This window comes from Populus nigra, chromosome 3 (assembly GCF_951802175.1).
Source record: "Populus nigra chromosome 3, ddPopNigr1.1, whole genome shotgun sequence".
Taxonomy (NCBI): domain Eukaryota; kingdom Viridiplantae; phylum Streptophyta; class Magnoliopsida; order Malpighiales; family Salicaceae; genus Populus; species Populus nigra.
In genome coordinates this window covers 10,615,371-10,639,638 of record NC_084854.1, presented here as the reverse complement: position 1 = coordinate 10,639,638, position 24,268 = coordinate 10,615,371, and the positions used below count along the sequence as shown (strand labels likewise).

Here is a 24,268-nt window from a genome sequence, read left to right as displayed (position 1 = left end):
TCTCCTTTATATTAGAAGATCCCATGTTATCGACATATACTTATTTCACTTCTATCAATCTTTATTATCGATCCAATCATCCTGGATCAATTCCACAATTTAACACCATCAAGAATAGACCACATCTATTCTTTCAACATCATTTCATACTTCAATCAAAATCACAACATATTCATCACACAATAACTAAGTAATAATTATGTAAAAGAATCATAATTAAAATCTCAACATATTCATCACACAATAACTAAGTAATAATTATGTAAAAGAATCATAATAGTAAATCTCATACATTTATGATTGTAAAGAAAAAAGAAGGAATGATTCAAGAATCTCTACAATCATATTTTAATAAATTTAGTTGATACATGCATTTAATATTAAAATTTACTTATATACCAAAAGAACATACTCAAAATTACAAAAGGAGTTTATGTTTTTCTTAATTACAACTTTAATAACTATTTAACAAAACTACAAATGTGATCTACTGCACATCACGAGCTTGTAAAGATCTTGTAAAAAATTTAGTTTATAACAATTAACAATAACTAAAATATGTTATAACATGATAAAGAAATTTTCTATTTAATTTATACATAGACAATCAATTATTAAACCAATCTTTTTTTTTTGTGGAATCAATTCATATTCCGGTCATCAACTAAATTGATGCCTTTAGTACCACATCGAATACTAATCAATTTTATATTCCTAGTTATCAAATCAAATTGATGCCTTTAGTACTACACTAAGTGCTAGTCAATGTTATATTCCTGGTCACCAATCAAATTGATGCCTTTAGTACTACACTGAGTGCTAGTCAATGTCATATTCCCGATCATCAAATCAAGTTGATGTCTCTAGTACTATATCAAGTACTAGTCAGATTCATATTCCCTTTCAATATTCATCTCATATCTCATATAACCAAATACATCTAATTTTATGAAAACTAAAAAGAACTATTTTTAATATCTCTAGCATGTTTATAATAGAAGAGTCAGTCTTCTACATACTGCTTCTAAAGGTCCTGCTTCTCCGACTTGGGATCCTGCTCTAGTAACCTCTCTAGTATCAATAAGTATACACATCATTCCTCATTTAGTAATTCAATGTAAGTTTGCCCGCATGTTAATCATCAACAACAATTTAACTCGTAATGAAAACCCCACTCTCAAAACCTCTTATCATTTAAGTCTTTTATAAATGCACTTCTTATCATTTAAGTTTTTTATAAAGGCAAGTTTTTAGAGTTGGCTACTCCAGTCATTTTTACTTAGTCCTCTAGAATGCTGGATACTGTTTTGATTATATCTGAAGCTATAAAATTCAGTTTTGAGCATGACTTGTTTTTTGCAAAAGCTAAGATACTCAACAACAACTTTGCTGAAGGAAATAAAACCCATTTCTGCCTTTAACACACTCAACACTACCCATTGTCGCAACATGTAAGACTGTCTAGAAAGGTTCCAATCCAACCCCCCCTCAGATCTTAGCCTATATCTGGAGTTTTATAACTTTCAATTAAGCAAAGTCAGTTTCATTTGAAAGCTAACATTCCTAACTATAACTTTTATGAAGAAACATAAAACAAATGGTATGATGTTGTAACATTTCTTTGGTAGAAAAAAATAGCCATATTGATGATGATTGTATGAACTGCAATTTTATAAAACAAGATTATTAGGATTATATGTGTTTTGAACTTTGCATGATTGACCTTAACATCTAACAATATTCACAAAAAGGTTTTATGTTAAGAAGCATAAAAAACATGAAATAGCCGACCTACCTCTCAAAGAATTGTGAACTTAAAATGAGCAAAGAGTTTTGGTTAATTGGTCCTCTATAGACTTTTGATGCAAGTAAATGGCAATAATGACAACACTATTGTTAGGGCTCTTAAAGAATTATGATTAATTATTGTATTATTGTAATATGATTCATTGTATAAAGCCTATTAGGGTTAGTTGTTTACATTCCTGTGTGAGTGTGTGTGTAACATGTAAGTACATATTCATATAACATTTATGTGCATAAAAATAATATGATGAGGATTTAGTCACTCATGACCATTTTTTTCTCTCAAAAGTATTTGCCCTATTGTTTTATTATGGTATAAGAGTCTAGTGTACAACTATGTATATGGTTACTTCATAAAACATTTCTTCTTGAAAACCTTTACATCACCATCATAACACACATATCTTCTTAATACCTTATTGCTACCATCTTTATCCAACTCTAAAGATTTAAATTTGATATGTTAAGGCTTATTTAAATTTATTGATGGTGGTCACCCATACTGTACTAAAACTATAATTACTAATAATAACATAGAAGTCAATCCATCGTACACCATATGGGTTCAACAAAACAATCTAATAATGAGCACTTTGATAGCCTCTTTCTCCATTTAGGTATCATATTTGATTAATGGTTGTACTATATCCTATCTTGTTTGGATTTCTTTAGCATCAATACTTGTATTTTTCTCTGCAACATGCATTATATATATGCACTCAACCCTGATTGAATTGTGTAAAAAACATGATGACAACATTGTAACTTACAAAGTGGAAAAGCTTATAGTGATGAACTTATAGTGGTTGGTAAAACCTTTACCTTTTCAGATTTCAATCTTTATCTATTCAAAGGACTTCATGGACAATTTAAAGACGCTGTAACTACTCTTACAACTTGAGCATAATTAATATCCTTTACTAAAATTCACCTGAGCAATATAGCTACTCATCATGTCACTCGAGATATTACAAATTAAACATTTTAACTCAATCGTAATCTTATGAAGAAAATTAATTTTACAATTAATTAATTTTAGGATTTTAATTTTAATTTTAATATAAAATCAACATTTTACATATACAGGAGTAAATTTGTAATTTAGTACAAAAACCCTAAAATAGGCCACATCAGCGGAATCATAGTTTTACTCTTATCCTTTCCTTTTCCTTTTGTTGTAGTAGTCTTCCTATTGCACTACTAGTGCCTATGAGGGCTGTCCTCGCCAACAGAAGCCTTTAGTAGCGATAAAAGTGCTACCATTGCACTTGTTGGTAGAGTAAGGTAGCAACCCTCTAGCTATATCAGCTAGCGCTGCTTGGAGTGTCCATGACTGTGCCTAACACTATTATTGCTGCTGTCAACGATGACTGGTTATGGACGTAGAATATCCAAGCACACCAGCAACGATAGCGTTGCCACTGGTGGCTGTTGTAGCTACCTAAAACTATTGTTTTTCATTTGAATTGTGGATTCTAGCTCGATCTGAAAAATCCAGCCATATATGGCCGGAATAGAGCCACTTTTTCTTTTTTGGAAAAATTATAAGAAATTACTTTTGGGAAAAATGATTTTTGCACATAAAAGTAATTTGAAATTGAGTTAATAACAATTAAAACGTGCAATTAAAAACCCTAATTGTCTAATGGTGACTTTAATACCACTATTGGGTTTACTGAAAAAACATACACACATTAAAAACAATAAATCTAAAATTTCATAGAGTTCCAAGGATCTCGTTAGACAGATTTAGAGTTGTTTAAAATTTATACAAAGATTACTGGAAGCTTACATGTTCTTTTCGACTTTGAATAACTACTTAAATACTGGGTTGTCGCAAACCACTATTCGTCCAAGTGACTGACCTTTAACGGTAATCCACATGAATCACCAGTGAAAAATCTCCTAAATCCTTTTAGGAGAGAGAAATTGCTATACCTTTGAGTGTTAGCTTTTTTCATTTATGTTTAGGTGTTTTTGTTTAGTATTGTTGTACTATCATTTAATGTTATGAAAATAAAAGACATAACATTCTATTTATAGGAAAACCTAATAACCTTATAAATAAAAAAATATTAATTTTCTTCTTATATAATATCACAAATATTATCTAGGATAATTTTAAAAATTTATTCAATCAAGTCCCTAATTGATTTTTTTCTTGGTCTAGAATTGTAATCCCCCTGTATTAATTACATTATAATCCTCAATTTCTAAAATTTATTTACAATCAAGTCACATTTGATTAATCATCCTATTTTAATTTTTAACTAATGGTTCTTATATGTGTGATTTATGAGGTTCTCTAATAAGTTGATCCAAATATAAATCATAATCCTAAATAAAACATGATTAAATAAATTAAATAATTTATTTTATTATCAATTTAATAATTGATTGATTTATATTTGAAGATTAGGTATAATTTATAGCAACCTGTCATGATCCCTCAAATATTAAAAAAGTCATAAGTGGTTTGACTTAACTTTTCAATGACTAGTTTCTCAGTGTAATTATTATCTCTTCATCAAGAATGTTTTAATTTAGACATTATAGCATGAAGTATGTTTGCTTTGTTAAATCATTTTAGTTTTTAACACTTTAGTCATTGACTTTTTAAATAATATTTGAAACTCTTTTAAAATCTTATTCCACCTAGGCCAAGGATTTCATAATCAATATTATTTGAGAACATATAAGATATTTTCTCTAATTCATACAGGATGATAAATCTTCTCTTGATTACTCAAATACCTTCATATAGTTTATATTATACTTAATATCTGCCTGTTTGTTACCCTTGATTAGGACAACATGTAGTTAGAATCAAAGCACAACACTTCCTTTATAAGATAACTTAGTAATTTCAAGTTTAAGGATCACTTACACAACAATCACGTCAGCCTTTTCATAGATATAAGTTATCTCTCCATATGGAATTCTTATGCGGGTTAGTTTAGTGTGTATTTATCTGACAAGCACCTACATATGAGTTCCAGGTATCCCTTATACATTAGTTTATGAGAGTAGTTGTTTCATTTAAAAAAATATAATAAAATAATATGCATCTATCTCAATAATTCTTATTAATGTCCAGTCTTAATAGAACATTGATCAGAAACATTTAGAAATAATGCTTTGATGCAATAGGAATCTCATAATTATAATAATTTTATAATTTTTTATGCAAAATATTTTTATTTTACGAACTGTATCTTTACTATTGATTCATTAATTAAATATTAAAAATAAATAAAATCGTTAATAATAATAAATATATTTTACATGAAGAAAATCAATGTAACATCTAATAAACCAATTAGCTATAAGGAAATATTAACTAACATGATTTTCATTTTCATTTCAAATCTCAGACAGAATCTAGTATTAAATCCACTAAAAATAAGATAGAGAAATTCTACCCAACCAAGTTCTACCAATCCTCATATAGTTGTCATACCTCAAACCTTCACTCTCTATTTTCTATATGGAAAAGGATAAACTCAAACGTCCAACCAACTCTGGATATACAAAATCATATTGACCTTCTTTAAATGAAGCTTATATTGTACTGGAGTCATATTATGAATTTGTGCAAATGAAGACCACTCTTCAGCCTCTTCCTAACATCCTTTGAAACTTTATGATCGTTGGGCCATTGCTCTGTAACATTTGTCTCGTATGGAAATGTCTAATCATAGAGGTTGGATAAAGAAGATTAATCTCAAGTTAGGAGAAGTTGGGGATTTTGATTCTTTAGGGATTTCAGTCGCTTGAATGATATCTTCGTTTGGATTCTTTTGACATTCAATTTCAAACTCATCAATTCTCTATTACCATTGACCATATAACTTGAATTGCTCCTTCCAAGACATTTTGCCTTTGTCGCTGCCTCCAGAAGAGTATTTCTTCTTCAAATAATTACTTTTGGCCTTCAACACAGCACTCGATGGATTCTTTACAGGAGATGCTATCGGTAGATCCATTATTTTTGTTAGTAAAAAGCTTAATCACACAAATGGGTTTTTCCAATAAAGTCAACAACAACAACAACAACAACAACAACAACAACAATAATATGGTTCTTCCAAGACTCTTGATATATCATTGCATAAAGTTGAGTATTTCAGTTTTGTGAGCATAAAAATAAAATCATTCCTCTAATATGAATATCCCAGTTAACTTTTTAAGTTTTCCCTACTATTTAATTTTTTTTTGTATTTTTAAGGTTTCAAAATCTTTTTTTTTATAATGATAATACTAAATATTACACTAATTAAAAACAATATTGTATGTTTTTTCTTGGCTTTTAGGAGTTTAGTTAAGGAAAATAGTTATCGAAATAGTATGTTCTGTGTAAGCAAATTTCTATGTATATACAATTGATTTTGAACTCCTAGGAGATAATGCTTACTATGCTGATAAGGTTAGAGGTTGATAAGGTTGTAGTAGAGTTGAACTCTAATTGTTGTAATAGATCTTTTGGCTGCAGGGTTTCTGCAACACACACACACACACACATACACACATACAAGATATCAGAGCTCTCTCACTAATTTCTCTCTCTCTTTCCTTTTCTCCTCTTCTGTTATTGTTTAATCACCATGAGTGATTCCTTAAACACAATTCTTGTGACTATTAATGTCACAACACAAACTCCTCTGAAACTAAACAATAACAACTACCTGTCATGATGATTTTGGTTTTAAACACTTTTTGTTAGCTATGATATGCAAGGTTACATAAATGGCACCAAGCCATGCCTATCACAACAGCTTCCCACTATCACAAACAACATAACCACCGAATACTTGAATCTAGACTATCCCACCTGGATACGTCAATATCAACTTATTCTAAATGCAATCATCGGATCCCTTACACCCACGATTATCCCATTTATTGTTAGAGCGAAAACTTCTTGCGAGGCATAAAACATTCTTGTTGCCACATATGCCACTTCGTCCAGAGGTAGAATTAAACAGGTAAAATCGTAGCTCAAATTGCTAACCAAAGGAACTCTCAGTATTACAGACTTTTCACAATCCATCAAAGCCAGAGCTGATGAACTTGCAATGCTAGGGGTGCTAGTTGACGATAAAGATCTGACAAATAAAATCCTCGAATAACTTGGAGATGAATATCGTGAATTGGTAAGGACAGTGCAAGCCAGGGAGAATGCAATTAGCTTTGATGAGCTTTATGAAAAGCTTTTGATGTTTGAAGCCTCGCTGCAGGCAACACTCAAAACTGCTCCTCTTTTCCCACCCATGGTACAATATGCCAGTTGCCCTAGTGGGCGCTCTCCCTTCACCAACGTCAATCATACTTTGCCTAACAAGTCAGGTTATGGAGGAAACTGGCGTTCCTATGCCAACCAACAACAACACCATCCAAGCCAGAATCAGCTTCTTGTCTTTTATAACACAAACAATAGCAACTGGCCGCCACCAAAGCCATACCTTGGATATTTCCAAATCTGTGCCCTTCATTCAGACTTGTTTCTCTCAACAACAATCCATATCACAATACCACTCTGTGGCAACTGTAAGCCAATTTAGCAGCCTCTAATCCTCTGATTAATTCTACGTGGCTGCTAGACAACGGGGATCCCACCACATCACATCAGATCTCCAAGACCTGGCTTAACACCTACCATGCACAGGCACTGATGATGTTATGATGGGGGACGGTAAAGGTTTACAGATCACACACTTGGGTTCCACTAAACTTCACTCATCCACTCATTCATTTAATCTTTAAAATATCCTTTGTGTTCCTGAAATTAAACGAAATTTAATTTCTATATATCAATTATGTGTTGATAATAATGTCTCTATTGAGTTCTTACCTTAGTGTTTTCTTGTGAAGGACCTATTTGATGGGGGAAATTCGCGCAAAAGGTAAAACCAAAGAAGGTGTGTCTGAATGGCCGTGTGTCGTCACTCCTCATACTCTTTCAGTGTCAAACTCGCTCCAATAAACTGGCATCTTCGATTAGGACATCCTGCATTTTCTGTTTTAAATACTATTTTGACAAAGCATTATTTAAATTCATTTTCAGTTTCCAAAGACTTCGTTTGAAATACGTGTCACTGGATGATATATTCATTTGGATTCTTTTGACATTCAATTTCAAACTCATCAATTCTTAATTACCATTGACCATATAACTTGAATTGATGCTTCCAAGACATTTTGCCTTTTCCGTTGCCTCCAGGAGAGTATTTCTTCTTCAAATAATTACTTTTGGCCTTCAACACAACACTCGATGGATTCTTTGCAGGAGATGCTCTCGGTAGATCCATTATTTTTGTTAGTAGAAAGTTTAATCACACAAATGAGTTTTTCTATTAAAGTCAATAATAATAATAATAATAATAATAATAAGAAGAAGAAGGTTCTTCCAAGACTCTTGATATATCATTACATAAAGTTGAGTATTTCAGTTTTGTGGGTATAAAAATAAAATCATTTCTCTAATATGAATATTCCTTTTAACTTTTTGAGTTTTCCTTAATAATTTTTTTTTGTATTTTTAAGGTTTCAAAATCTTTTTTTAATGAAAATACTGAATATTACACTAATGAAAAACAATATTGCATGTTTTTTCTTGGCTTTTAGGAGTTTTGTTAAGGAAAATAGTTATCTATGTTCAACTGCCATTTTGGAGATGTGCTAAAGTTCACGATGATAACTCTATGCCATAAAGAAGCAAAGTTCTTTTTAACTCTCTCTCTCTCTCTCTCTCTCTCTCTCTCACACACACACACACACACACACACACAGAACACCTTAAGTTATATTAAATAAATATTTCGTAATCGGCAAAACATGGGAAGATTTGGGTTGTATGTTTTGGTTGTAAATCAACAACATGCATGCCAAATTGTATGAAATTTGTACATTTTAAATAAATGAAATGGTTCAAAAGAAAGTGATTTGGGATTTTATAAAATTACTTGGATAAATTGGTAAAACAATGTTAAAAAAATGAGATTTAAAAATAAATTATTAATGAACAAATTAATAATTTCATTTTTTAAAGGAGCGTTTTAATAAGTGCAAAATTAATTGCATATTTTTTGAAATTAATTGCATATAACAAAAAATCCTTTAAATTTTTTAATTGATTATTATACTCTTAATACAATATTAACATTATAGCATATCTCTAATAATAAGATGTAAATTTTACCTCCTCTATAATTAAAAAAAAATCCGACATTCAAGAAATTCTTGAAAATGAAATTGTTAAAACCTAAGAACAAAAAAAGAAGAAGATAATCCCCTCTTCTATTATTTTCTTATTTATTAACCATGTAAAACCCTAAGTAATATTAAATAAGTTTCTTAAATATTCACTCGATCCTAACTTGTATATTATATTATTAGAATTTTATTTTGTCTGTGAAAACTCTAAAAATGCTTAAGAAAAAGCCCGCAAAACCAATAATATTAAAATAAAAAAATAATGAAGCTACATCAAAGTTCATCAACTTATTAAAATGGATCCTTGCTTTTTTTACAGGAAATTTCTTTATCATTGTCTTATATTATTATTTTTTTAATTATTGTCTTATAAAAAAATATTTTTTAAAATAGAGGTCTATAAAATCTTTATTCATGACTATGTTTTCTGTATGTTCTATTCACAACACATATAATTAAAAAAATATCTCGTTATAATAACAAATTAATTGCAATGCCATATTATCATATTAAAAGTTAATGAAATCCTAAATAAAACTTTTATTTGCATGATAGTAATAAACACTCAAACTCTTTTGCCCTTTTTACTTCTATTTTTACAAGAAATAACTGAAGTTTTCTTATAACAACATATGCTATGAAAAATATATTTTTAATTATACTAGCAAATATATATAGCAGACCATTGTTAATGTCGGAGAATAAATTATCGATCACAAGCTGTCAGGAACTGCGTATCAAGCCTACACACCAAGCAATTCCCCACATAAGCCATGGCATGTTTCGTATTCAAGAGCTAAATTCGGTATCGACAACCCATTTTCTTACATTTAGCTAAGCAATTAATTTCCCACACAAGTCATGTGACTTTGGTCGCATGTTGTTAATCAATCATCAATCATCAAAGCTTAGAGAGTAGGTTTCTGCATTCGTCATACATTCTGAAGACGTGCAGTCTTCAATTTAATTTAATTGAATTTAATTTTTTAAGTCATTGACTATTGCATCCACGATTCGCTGAGAAATTTGAAAAGAAAAAAATAAATTAGTGAGAGAAAAACATGAAGAAGAAAAGGCTGAACGCTTTTCGAGCTTAGCTTCTTTCGTGCTCCAAAGTAATACTAATTAATGCCCACCACTTGATGACGCAGATTGCAAAGGATTGGATGTCTAACAACTTTACTCAATAATTAGTAAAATAAATAGACAACGATCCGCTCTCCGCAAAGCATGCAAGAAATGTTTTGAAAAATATTTTTGTAAGCAGGGTAAAGGGATTTTCAATTGTGAAACAACACTTTTCAGTTTTGTATGAACATATGCAACATGTATATGTCGTAAGAGATTTTGATGTGATTCTAGTTGTTTTTCAAAGCAGACATTCATATTTTTCCAATAATATATGCAATGCCTTTTAATTAATTAAGACAAGAGAGAACCATGCGTTTCTAGCATTAGATTACAAAAATAATTTCAATCTTATTTAAATTAGTTAGATTATTATTTTATTTATTTGTTTAGTTATTATAGGCCTTTTAGAGATATTGAGATTTTTATTTAAATTTGAGTTCATTGGATTATTATTATTATTATTAGGTTTATCCATATTCATTAGGGATATCCTATTAGATTTAGGATTCTTTTTAGTATAAATACTATTTTGTGTAGGCCTTTTTTTTAAGATTATTTTTAATAAAAAAAATTGATATTTTCGGTATCTTCTGTGTGGTTAAGTGATTCCTATTCTAAGTTGTTGATTAAACTTGCAAACTCTTTGAAGAAATGATCAATTTGGTTGTGAATTTATACTACTCGTTCACATCTCTTTATATGCATAGGATGAGGGTAATCTTGCGTATAACTTTGGTTCTCCATGCATGTTCTTGTTGGGTTCAGTTGCAAACCATTCAAATATGATTTTAACGTATCATGAGAGATGTTCGCATTAGTTGGTATCAAAGCTTGTGTTATTATCAAGTTATATCCATTTAATCTTTAGTTTGTGTCATTTCTTGATTTTCTTTCTTTCTAGTTTTGGCTAGGGTTTTGTTTCTTAAAAAAAGTCTTTATATTCTTCTCTTATTATTTTAAATTTTACATCAAACCCTTTATTATAAAAAATCATCGTGCTTAGATTCTTGATTTTGTTGAACACATCAAAGAAAAATTGTGTTCTTGCTCATCATCTTCTATCCTTCTTGATTTCGGCCTAGAGTAAAAAAAAAGAAAAAGAAATCTTGTTCTTTTCGAATTGTGTGGATAAAGAAAAAAAAGAAAAGTTGGAGGAAAAATTGCAAGAATTGACTAAATTGACAAATTAGGGCATAACCAAATACAAGCCTTTGAATTTTAGGGTTGACTGAAAGTTTTTTGAATATTTTCTTGATTTTTCTGAATAGGTACATACCAAATCTTTGTATTGCGGTATTGAATTCTTGTTTTTGTTGGATTATCTTACCTTGTTTCATTAAAATTTAGTTAGTATAGATCTTTTTTACTTTATTTTAATTGTTTTCTTGAAATTCTTGAAGTTGAATATCGACTTTTTGAATTAGTTAGTTTTCTTTGAATATTTAACATAAACTTCATTGCTTTTATTTCGTGTTTTGTTTTCATCATTATATTTCACATGAATTTACATTGTTATTTGTAAATTTATCCTAAAGTTTTGTTTTGATTTTTTTTTTCTATATTTCTTGATTCTTGAGTCTTCATTATTATAAAATTATTATGTTGTTTTGATTGATTATTTTATGAGTTGCTAAGTTACCCTCAAGAACTTAAGTAAGGGATAGTGAGGTAAAGGGCATAATGAGATTATTAGAGCAAAAAACCAAATTGAATTGTGTCAAACATGAGTGGACTGACATTAAATTGAGTGTAAACATATAAGGGAGTGCGTGAAGAAATTCTTCTTTGCTACTAACCTTTATTGCAGATATTCATAATGTCATAAAAAATGTGACATGATCAAAGGCAAAGAATCTTGTAGAAAGACAAGATAGGTTAGAGGTAATGATAAAGGCTTTGAAGAGAAATATTGATAAATTGAGTACTGGGATGATTAATAGACATGATGTTCATATTCGTAAGGGAAAAGAGGTTAAAAGGTCTGCTAAACAAGCACTTTCTCCTTTAGATGAAAGTGTAGCTGAAAACTACGACGATGAGGATGTAGTTAATCATGAAATGAAGTCTCATGCACACCAAAATCCCTTATATGAGACACAACTAATGAGAGAGTTTAGTGGTAGATGTTGGCCAAATAGATATTTCAACTAAAAGAGAAATTTTGATGATCATGATGGTTTAGATTATAATTTAGGTAGCACAAAACTTAAAATTCCAGCATTTTAGAGAAATAAAGATTCAGAGGCTTATTTGAATTGGGAAAAGAAGTAAAATTTGTATTTGATTGCCATTGATAATCGAAGAAAAAGAAGATAAAATTAGTTGCAGTTGAATTTACTGATAATGTTATTATTTGGTGAGATCAACTTATTTCTGGTAGGAGGTGTATTGGAGAAAGACCCATTAAAACTTGCGAGGAGATGAAAGCAATCATGAAAAAGAGATTTGTCTCTAATCATTACTATAAGGAAGTATATATTATGAACAGGTAGTGATGTTGAATATATAGTTAATGGTGAATCCTTGGTTATAAGGAGATTTTTGAATGTACAAAAGAAGATATTGAGCAATAAAGAGAGAATATATTTCATACTATATGCTATATAAAAAATAAGGTATGTAGTATGATTATTGATAATGGTAGTTGTATTAATGCTGCTAGCACAAATTTGATTAGAAAGTTGAACTTGACTACTGTTAAGTATGATATATTTTATAAGCTTCAATGATTGAAATGAATCAGGAGAATTTAGGGTGACTAAACATGTTTTAATCTCATTCTCAGTAGGGAGATATAAGGATGAGATTTTGTGTGATGTTGTTCCTATGCATATTGCTAACCTATTATTGGGGAGACCTTGACAACTTGATAGAAAAGTCAAATATGATGGTTTTAAAAATAGGCATACATTGGAAAAAGATGAGAAAATATACATGCTTGCACCATTGTCACTTTAACAAGTGTATGAAAATTAGTTGAAATTGAAGAAAGAAAAATTTGTACGATAATCTAAAGAAGTGTGACTTTTACATGGAAAAGATTGTATTTTTTTTTTGATATGTTGTTGTTAGTGCAAAATATATTGAGATAAATAAGGCTAAGGTTAAATATATAAAAGAGTGGCTTACACCTAAGACAGTAAGCGAGGTAAGAAGTTTCATGGATTGACTAATTTCTATAAAAGATTTGTGAAAATTTCTAATACAATAACTGCCCTACTAACTGAAATTGCTAAGAAGATAGTAGGTTTAAAATAAGAAATTGAACAAGAGAAAGCTTTTACTTTGTTAAAAGAAAACATATTTTGACCCTATTACTTGTTTTACCTAAATGTACAAAAACTTTTGAGATTGAATGTCATACTACAAGTATAGGTATTGGAGCTATTTTACTGCAGGATAAAAAGCCTATAGCTTATTTCAGTGAAAAGCTCAATAGTGCAACTCTAAACTACTCAATATATGATAAGAGCTATTTTTTTTAATCCTTTTTTGATTTCTTCTATTTTATAATTTTATCCCTTATTATTTTGTGATTGAGAATTTTACTTCGTTATTCTTTAGGGGTTGCTTTATATGCGGTTTGTCCTAGACTCATTACCAGAAAATTGATAAATACAAATGGAAATACCGATGAAATATTTTTATTGGTAAATTGCCAATGGATTTTACTGATGGAAATATTTACCGAGGGAATTACAGTGGAAAAAAAATAATTAAAACAAAGAAAAAAAAATAAATGATGACTTGCCATTTTTACCAACGGAATTACCGATGGAATTTATTCCGTTGGTAAATTCGTTGGTAAACTGTGAACACTGTTCATTATATCAATTACAAAGGGAATCACCAATGGAAAGTTCCGTCAGTATTTTCTAGAGAGCTCTGTAACTGTTCACTTCCTAATTGCATTGTTAATTACTGTTCCTTAAAGACAAAATCACCAACGGGTTGAAAAGTCATCGATTTTATTTGGCGGTTTTCTGAATATTTTTTATTAAATTAAAATTTTAAATTAAATATTACAGAGAAAATCACTGATGGATTGAAAAGTCATCGGTGATATTTGGCGGTTTCTGAAAAGTTTTGATTAAATTGAATATTACAGATGGAATCACCGACGAAATGATTAAAAATATTAATATTTAATTATCCGTCGATAAAACGTCCCAATAAAAAGCCTAGCATCCCTAATTTCATAATAGACGGGGCTCCTTTCATCTCCTTCTTATTTTTTTTATTCCCCATATGTAAAAAACATCAATATCCATTTTTTTCTCTTCTCTTCTCTCCTCAACTCCTTCTCTTCTCCTTCATGCTCAGGTATGTATTTTTCTCATTCTTCTTTTTTCTTCTCAGTTTTTTTTAATTAATATCCTTTACGAATTTTTTTTTCCTCTTTTTAGCTTCACTTGCAACCACATTAAGGTAAGATTTTTCTTTTTTCTTCTTTTTTTTGTGTTTTTTTCCCACTATATTTATTTATTTTATTTTATTTTTAATTGTTTTTGTTCTTAATAATTGTATGAATATTTTTGTAGGATTTTTTTCATATGATTTTCTTCTTTTTTCCAAACGTTTTGAGTATTATAGAGTGTTGATTTATATTAATTTAATTATTTTATAGTTTTATAAAATGGATTTTTTAAAAATATTTTTAAATAATTACTGACGAAATGAAGCATATATTTTTTTTGCGCACCTTTTTCATCAACAAATTCATCGGTAATAATTGTTTTATTACCAACGGACTTACTGACGGATAAAAAAATTACTGATGAAAGATTCACCGACAGAGTATTTCCATCGGTTATTTCGTTGGTAAATTAATTGCCAACGGAATGATAGTACAAATACCGACAAAAAATTTCATCGGTAAATCTAAAGATTGTGGTAGTGACTCATGACCAGGGTCACGAGTTTCAAATATTAACACGGGTTAACTTCGGTCTTTTTTTAGATTCTTTATTAAATTCAACCTCATCTTTCAATGTTTGACTTATTGAGAATTGATCTTCATTTTTTTTCCGCTTTTCTTTCTATAGGGGTTATCCTAATCCGATACCCATGGTCAAGAGGTCAACACGTTAACCCGAGTCAAGTTATATCTTTTTTTCCATTACTTTTTTTTTTAAAAAAATTGACTGTTTGTTTTTTAAGTTTCACCCTATAATATTGGATTGTTTGATAATTGAGTTTTATTGGTTTATTTACTTTGTTTTTGATGAGGTTACTCCGGTACCACAACCAAACTGCAAATTTAGCATGCTAACTCAGATGGGCTCAAATTATTTTTTTTATTTTATTTTCTTTGCCATTATTTTTTGTCAGCTTCTTTATTTGTCATCATATATTTTTATTCATATTATTAAAAGTATACGAGTTTATTAAACTTAATCAAGCCAATAAACCGAGTTTTGTTTTTTTTTTTTTTGCTTATGCAAACTTAGTCAAGGCTTGTACGTGTTACCGTAGCATTTTTTTTTTTTACTTAGGAAGAAAAAATTCAAGTCGGTCCACTACATAACACGAACCATCTAACATATGCTATACATTCTGTAATCCAATAGATGAGTTTTAAGATTTATAAAACCTTTCAATATGCTAGCTAGCCGTGAATATATGGTGAACTTATTTTTCATGTTATCATTTAAAGTTTGAACTCAAGAGAAGATTAGATGAAGTTTTATATATATTGACATAAGATATAGAACCCAACTGCGGAGAGCGAGAAGGAAGAGATCATGAAATCTCTCATTCAATTTACAGTAAAAGTAAAATCATACTCAGCAATGAATTTCCTTCCAAAGAAACCATCCCTCCCTAATTCAAGAGTTTTGATTACAACAACCAATTCAATCTCATTTCACTCCTTAATTCCCATGCATGTTCCGATCAATACCATAATTTAGTTGCGATATGTAAAAGAGTTAGCTAAACATTACTAGAACTACTGAGGAAAAAAGAAAAAAAAAAACCCACCAAAGTCCAAATATTACACAATGAAGCAACTTTAGTATTAAAGTAAGTAAAAACCACAACGCTTTTGGTTGACCTGCTTAAGAATTAATTAAGCAATCAGAATTCGGAAAATAAAAAATTCCAATCCTATCTTCAAAATCCCACTTTAAATCAAGCAGAGCCGTAGAGTATCAATGGAAATCAATCATTAGTCGAATTACTTAAGATCTTTGTAGATATATAAAATAATATATAAAAAGCATGAACTCTACCATCACTTGCTCAATGTTGTATTACTTGGGCAATGGTACAAGGTTTCTTTAAAAATAAATAAGATATATTTGTCGATTATACTTTATAAAATAAAAATTATTTTTATTTAACAAAAAAGCTCCATTTATAAAATAAAAATTATCTACGGCTCCACTTGACAGATATACATGAAAAATAATAAAAAACATATTTTAAAATACTTCATTTATAGTTTGTCCAAGGATCATTTCCTTAAACCAGCTCTGCAGCTAGGTTATCTGATTTTCACATGGGAGATCCGGGGACTATTTCCGGCAACGGAAATCCTTTTTATGCATTTTTGTTTTCAAAAGTCCTGAACTGTTTTGGAATTTACTTCGCAGACCTGTTTTTTTATTTTTATTTTTAATTTATAACAGAACAATGATTTTCCTATTGAATGCTGCACACTTGTCCGACCAAAAAAGCATTCTGCATACATGAAAATTTGGTAATTGAAGAAGCACCTACCTCCATTACGTTCTTAAACAAGAGACTTTCTCTCTGACACACACTTTAGATTATTATTTGGAGCTTTCATGATTAAATCTACCAAATTCACTAGTCACTAAACATATATATATTATTCATCTTGAAATCTCGACGCCTGATCGATCTCCCAGGTTACCGTCGTTGCACTACCAGTCCCTCAAGGTCTTTTAACAACCACTAATGAAATCTTAGAGCAACATTAAAATAAGAGCTAAGATGCTTCTATCTAATAAACAACACCCAGATAAGAACACAGATTATTTGTGGAGGAGGCAGCTGTTAAACTAACACATTTTCATGTGTCTCTTTGTAGCCCTAGTGTTCGCCGACCCCATTACATCTATCTATCATTAGCTTGGAGCAAGTCTACCTGTTTTGTCAACTGCCTTTTCATGCTATCTAAAATATGCATGTTAGCAGAGGCTGAGTCATTGTTTGTGAGATTAAACGAGTGATGCCGCTCTGTGATTAATTAATTATACTGTCTTCTGAAACATTGCTTTGACTGTTATGTATGGTGCAGCATCCCTTCCCTTTTCTTAATTTATATTTAGTATCTATACTAGCTTTAATTTCTAGTTAGTTGAGATGATCTTGTCAACCTGCCAGTTGTGAATTCTCAACTCGCACTCTTCCCTCTCCCTGTGAATAAAAATTGCAAGACAAGCTTCGAAGATAGTATAACTAATTGAAATAAAAAAAAAAATATTAATAGAAGCCTTTTTTATGTGGATAGCATGACTATATAGAAGGACAGAGTTATAAAGTGCAACTAAATTTGGAACCTTTATCTAAAAAAGAACATATACTATAAATAACGAGAGAAAATAATGTGGAGGACCCAATAATGTCCAGCAGAATAAAAAGTGATTCATTATGTGAAGTTCACATCTGGCATGGGATCCACCTGCATCACAGCTTTGCTAGTGGCACAGCATGCCTAGCTGCTGGCATGACAGTGATGAATCGGCAAAATTGTTTTCAGCTCTCTCTTAGGATCCACAATACAGATAACTAATACGACATGCATGGCTGCGAAGCCTGATGATATGAAGAAGAGTAATGCCTTTGTTTTTTTATTTTTTATTTTTTTTATTAAGCAGTCCATGTTTAGGTATTCTAGTACTGCTTCAATAGAGTTATGAGCCTGCTTGATCTGGTCAAGCACTTTATACTGATGATCCATATATATATATATAGATTGAAACTTCGTAGGTCTCTCTCTCTCTCTCTCTCTCTCTTCTTTTTAACAAGGCTAGATACATTAGGTCATTAAACAGGAAAATGGTTCCAAACTCCTTTGGCATTCACTAATAATTACTCCTTTTCATTTGCCATTTCCTCAGGGGATAAATACTATATAAATAAATATCAGATTTGTTTTTATTTAATGATGAGAGATCCAACAAGCCATGGATTTTCAAAATCTTATTGCATTCTAATTCTCATATTTGAACTTGAAATCTCTAGCACGCTCGCATACATGTTGGAAACTACGATTGTTAAGATCAGTAATAAGTTGTAAATTTAATGAGACGGGAAACAAGGGAAATATTTTGCAATTGTGTGCATGTATAGTAGACCATCTAATGAATCGAAACACTGACACATCTCCCAGCAAGTGACGAAAGAAAGAACCGGATCTATTGGTTAGGGAAGGAAGCCAACTTTTTCCCTTCTTCTATACATTGATATCTCCCAAACAGCAGATACAAGTACTGCTTGTCGGTCTTTCACTGTTAAAAAGTAGATATTTTTGCAAAAAGTCCTAACAATGGCGTCATGAGTTGTAGAAAGCCAAACCGCGGATGCAATCAGTAATAATCATGGCCGCAAAACTAGTTATGGGTTAGATATTGATTACAACAGGCAGTTAGATTTACGTATTCATCATTAATAGTTGAGTATCGCACGTACATAATGTATTTACATGTCGACAAAAGTGGTGGTTAGGATATTGACTCGAGCACCTAATGTATAATGGTCGTAGTACTTCTTGTAGAGATTGAATCTTGTGGAGAAATTGAGAAGGAACTGTGACATTCATATTCTAGATCTTCAAAACCCCAGAATTCTTCATGCTCTTCTTCCTTGGGCATCTCCCACCTTTCTTCATCCATCTCCTCCTCTCCTAGCATTACTTCCAGTACCTGCTAATTAATAAACAACAAATTTTATTGACCTCACAAGATTTCATCATTTGGTATATCAGATTTTTGACTTTATAATTAAAATATTAGCCCTCAAATTCTAAACCAACATCATTTCATTTGACACAAGAAATGATGCTATTAATTTGAAAGACATGTATTCTATATCCTCCTAACATATTTCACATACATACTCTTGAATCATTAAAAGGGTTATCCATTCAATATCTATTTTATATGGTTTCTTGTTTAGAATTGCCCCACAAACACAATAATACGAAGTCTATAACAATATTCTTGAAATTTAGGCTCATCAATATCCTGCCACTATAACTGATTTGAAAGGGTGGAACAAACGCGCTTGTCAATCAATATGTAAATTCAGGGCACTTTTATCACTACAATATTATAAACAGGACCTGCTCTCTCAATAATTTTGATAATCAGATTCTCATCTCCTAATCACATGGGAGATCCATAATTTAATGAGTGTTTTAGGTTAAAGATTTAGGTTAGGTAGGATAGAACATCCTCCGACTATTGGAATTGCGTGAAAAAACTCAAATCCCGCTACCTGTACCTAAAGGATCAAATCTAAGTTTACATGTTGCCGTCTTCTTAATTGCTGAAAAGGATGTGCATGGTTTGTCACAGGAAAACAATCAAAATTGAAAGGGGGACAGCTTACACTAGGCTACTATATCTAACCCATTTATTAGTGATTTAAATAGCAGAAACTTGCATCCATGGACTCTTAAGAAACAGTCAACTAAAGGTAATTTATTGGAATCATGCACAAGCATTATGCAATGATCCACCTTATGAGCGAGTTTGGAAGCCAACAAGTTACAGCTGAACTGATTAATATTTTTTTATTTTAAAAAAAGGTCTAAAATTCAAGCCTCTTCTTTTATAACAAAAATAAAATAAAATTAGTGTGATTATTATCTTATTAATCAAGAAAATATAATTAATAATTGATCACATAGTCAATGCATTGATTTGTTACAAAAACTTCTTTCTTTTGACAGGAAAACATTTAAAATGGTAGGTTTATGGAGTTAAAACATTTAAAATGGTAATCGCAACATTTTGTTCAAGTATAATTAACACCAAAACCATCCTTCTGTCGGTCCGTTAAGAATCATTAGTATGCTGTTAAATGCAACAACAAAAATAAAGCATAGCAAATAGCGACCTCACTCATGGTAGGGCGCCATGCTGAAGATGCCCGGATGCAAAGGGATGCGGCAAAGCCAAGTCTTTTCAGCTGTGTAATATCATAGATCCCTCCAAGCCTTGGATCCACCAGCTTTTCAATCTCTCCTCTGCTCAATATTGGTTTAGCCTGTTAATTAATCAGCAGAAACCCACAAGTCCATTTAACTTGAATTTATCAAAACATAATTAAAGGATTGCCTAATGAAGACGAAATCATTTTAAAAATAGTAAATAAATGGCAATGTTTTTACCCAGTTATGAATGCTTTGGTGAGAACCATCAACTGGTTTCCTGCCAGAAATGATCTCCAGTAGAAAGACTCCAAATGCAAACACATCTGTTTTTTCATCCACTATTCCATGCATGTAGTACTCAGGTGCCAAGTGCCTATAGAATTCTATGCAACATTTCAGTTTCAATCTAAGTAAAACGAAGCAGGAATCATACCTCCATAGGAGTTAAAATGGTTGCTAGCTAGATACCCTACCCAAAGGTTCCTTCAATCGGAGCGATTGAATGGTGAGTCCATTCAGATGGAAGCCATTTTGCCAATCCAAAATCAGATATCTATAACATTCAAAACAAAACAGCACTAGTATGATACTCGTTTTAGAAAGTAAAATTTCTGAGAGTAAAACCTTGGTTTAATCAGTAAAGTTTGCAAAGAAAGAAAGGGCTAATCCACATGCATCCCTTACCAATGGTTCAAAGTCAGCTGTCAGAAGAATATTTGAAGATTTAATGTCTCGGTGAATTATCCTTCTTTGACACCCCTTGTGCAAGTAATGGAGCCCTCTAGCAGTTCCAATGGCAATCTTGTACCTTATTTTCCAATCTAACACTGGAAAATTCTCATCTACATTAAGAAACACCAAAGCCTTACACATCAAAACATTGCAGGAACTAACACAACCCAGATAAGATAGGAAACAACATCATTATCTACTGAGACAGCAAACAAAACAAACTTGTATTTCTGTACCATGAAGAAGGGAAGAAACAGAGCCTCTGGAGGAGAAATGAAAGATGAGATAAAGCCCATTGTCAGTGCAACAACCCAACAAGGACATCACATTAGCATGGCAGACATGACCAATTGTCCCAATCTCTGACAAGAACTCCTTCTCTTTCCTCTCATCCCTACAAGCTTTTGTTAGCCTCTTAATTGCAATCTCCTCTCCATCACCTAACACTCCTTTGTATACCTCTGCATACCCTCCTTTCCCCACCAAATTTTCTAACACACCAAGGTAGCAAATTGAACACAAATTAATTGCAAAACACATGGGTAGAATTTAGAAGGTTGCAATGAAGGTGAAGCAAACCTGGTCTAAAGCCATTGGTGGCATCGAATATTTCTTCAAAAGAGAAGCATTTCCAAGAGGGCCTTGGAGAATGTTCTTGCTCTTGAACAACCTTGGAGTTTTCATTGTTTTTTTCTTCTTCATTGGTGAAAACTATATCTTGAAGACTGCTTCTTTTCAATGAGAAAAGCCTTTTCAAGCTGTTGGCTCTTATGTACTTCATTGTAACGGTATAATGTGAAGCAGAGTACTCTGTTTCATGCAGAGAGAGAGAGAGAGAGAGAGATGGAAAAGAAAGACAGTAACTGACTCAGTCGTCTCTGCTGGAAATTACTTTATTGCTTTGCATACAATACAAGACAAGATTGCTAGGGAGAGGTCGGAGTGTTTAAATGGTAGCTAATAATAATTGAATTAGTGATTATTTGCTGGGAAGTAATTTAATTTTTGTTAAAATAAATTTTAGTAAAGTGAATTATTTTTTGATGTTTGGTAGTATAATGAAAAATAATTTAGAAAATACTTTCAAGTATTTGGTTATATTATGAAAAATAAGATGGAAAATAACTTATTAATGTTTTATTTTTTAAAAATTTATTAAAATAACATTTCTAATTTTTTCACAACTTACAGAAAGTGTTTTCCGTTCAAAATAAAAGAAAAATACTTTTTTGAAAACCAAACCAAATCTTTTTTTGACCGGAAAATATTTTTTATTGACTAATTTTTCTAATGAGAAGTAAACACAAAAAAAATTTTAAAAGTAATTTTCTAAAAATCAGCATCCAAAAAACAAACGCAACTTAGGAGCTGACATGTCTATGTGTACGTGTCTCTATAGGCCATTTGTGTGAATTTTCCTAAAATGGGTAGAAAAGAAATTTGACTGGGTAGTGAAACTATTGATTTGATTTTGAAATGAAAAGGATTGGCAAGCAATGGATTGGTTTAAATGGAGGCAGCTTTGCTTCAACTCTTGCGGGTCTATGTTTGTTTAAGTTGGCTGCCTTCCATCCACGAAGGAGTGAAGGACTCTACCTTTTTGTTTTTCGAATCAAAATGAAATAAAATTATAAATATTATTGAGGTTTTAAATGATTCGTAAAAAGGACAATTGAATTATTATTATTATTATTATTTGTTAGGAGGGTGCTTTGCATTATTAGTTATCTCTTCCCAAAACCATAAATAATGACTTGAAAATTGTATATGTAGCTTGTCTGGGAACGACAAATAGGCAGGCGAGTCGAATAATTAGGTAGCCGATGTTTGGAAAAATTACAAATTTGAGAACAATTTGGCCTGATTTTTATTGTTGGAAAGTCTTATAAATATAAATTAAATAATGTTATTTCATAAAAATGAATCAAGAATAATAAATTATATATAAAAAAAACATAGTCATCTAATCACAAAAATCATGGTGAGAGATTTTGTTCTTTTTATTATTAATATTATTATTATTATGAGAAATATTACCGTTATTGATAAATAAATGATATCCATACCCAACTTTGTCAAAACAATAAAACAAATATTGGATTTGAGTGTCTTTTTTATAACAAAAATAAATAAATTCTCTAATGATCATGTTGTTAAAACTAATTTTTTTATTAATTTTTCATTTCATGCATAAATAGCTTTTTTGTTTGTCATATTATAGAAGTGAGTTTAGTATCTGTGCACAAAAACCAGTTAAAAAATAACATCTAACTATAAATAAAAAATATATAATAATATATCATATCATGATTAATAATTTTATTTTTTGGTTGTTGGAAATGAAGTTTAGTATTTGTGTAATCGTAATTAGAAATTCACAATATAAATATAAAATTGATTATTTTTTTCTCAAGAATGAATTTGTTTTAACTTTTTGAAATAATGATTTGGAGTACGATTGATTTAATGGATTTATTTATTTATTTTTTTGTTGAAATTTAATTTTCTTATTTAAAATTATATATTTTTTTATATTCTTAGTTTATTTTAATATTTTGGTATAAAAAATAATTTTAAAAAATAAAAAAATAATTTTAATTCATTTCTAAATAAAAAAAACATTTTAAAAAAAACAACTGCAAAATTTTCAAACAACATCTTTAGAGTTCACGGACATACAAATAATTACCCCATGGACATGGTCTAACCAAACCATCACCAAGCTAGTATTAAACAAATCACATCATAGGAGTTTAATTACTAAAATAGCCTTTAATATCAAAGGGCTCTACTATATTGACCACAATAATCTTTAATAGTCGAATAAATCTATTATTGAATGGAATAAGCTTTCAGAAGGACTAGAATTTTGAGTGTTTTCCTCGTAGTGATTATGTAAAATACAAATATGCTTTTTATAGTAATAAACACCATCAGAAAATAAAAAAACTTCAATTAAATATTTTATTATATATTTTATCAAAATATAACTTATTGATAGAATCATTGACAAAAACATATTTCCGACAAGTTTCTTATCAGAAATTTATATTTTATCGGTATTTTTATCGACAACTTTCAATTTCGATAGAATATCTTTACCAAAAAGTAAGTTTTTATCACTCATTTTCTATTGTCAATTTTGTCAACATCTTAAATGATGATGAAAAAGACATACAATATGATATGAAACTGAAACAAACCCTTTAAACACTTATGAAAAACCTCCACAAATGGATGAATTGACAATATCTAGTT

General features: G+C 30.4%; 1 protein-coding gene across 2 annotated transcripts; it reads right to left on the bottom strand.

Annotated features, from left to right (window-relative positions):
- Nucleotides 1-18,766: 18,766 nt before the first annotated feature.
- LOC133688872 (probable receptor-like serine/threonine-protein kinase At5g57670) lies at nucleotides 18,767-21,914 on the bottom strand. Of its 2 annotated transcripts, none has more exons than XM_062108506.1 (7): nucleotides 21,590-21,914; nucleotides 21,247-21,501; nucleotides 20,963-21,120; nucleotides 20,752-20,831; nucleotides 20,516-20,651; nucleotides 20,242-20,391; nucleotides 18,767-19,046 (listed from the first exon to the last, which is right to left on the bottom strand). In XM_062108506.1, the coding sequence occupies exons 1-7, from the start codon at nucleotides 21,789-21,791 to the stop codon at nucleotides 18,864-18,866; spliced, it is 1,164 nt and encodes a 387-aa protein (XP_061964490.1). In that variant the 5' UTR covers nucleotides 21,792-21,914; the 3' UTR covers nucleotides 18,767-18,863. The 2 variants fall into 2 exon arrangements, with proteins under 2 accessions (XP_061964490.1, XP_061964491.1); XM_062108507.1 differs by having other exon boundaries at nucleotides 18,767-19,043.
- Between the last annotated feature and the right edge of the window lie 2,354 nt (nucleotides 21,915-24,268).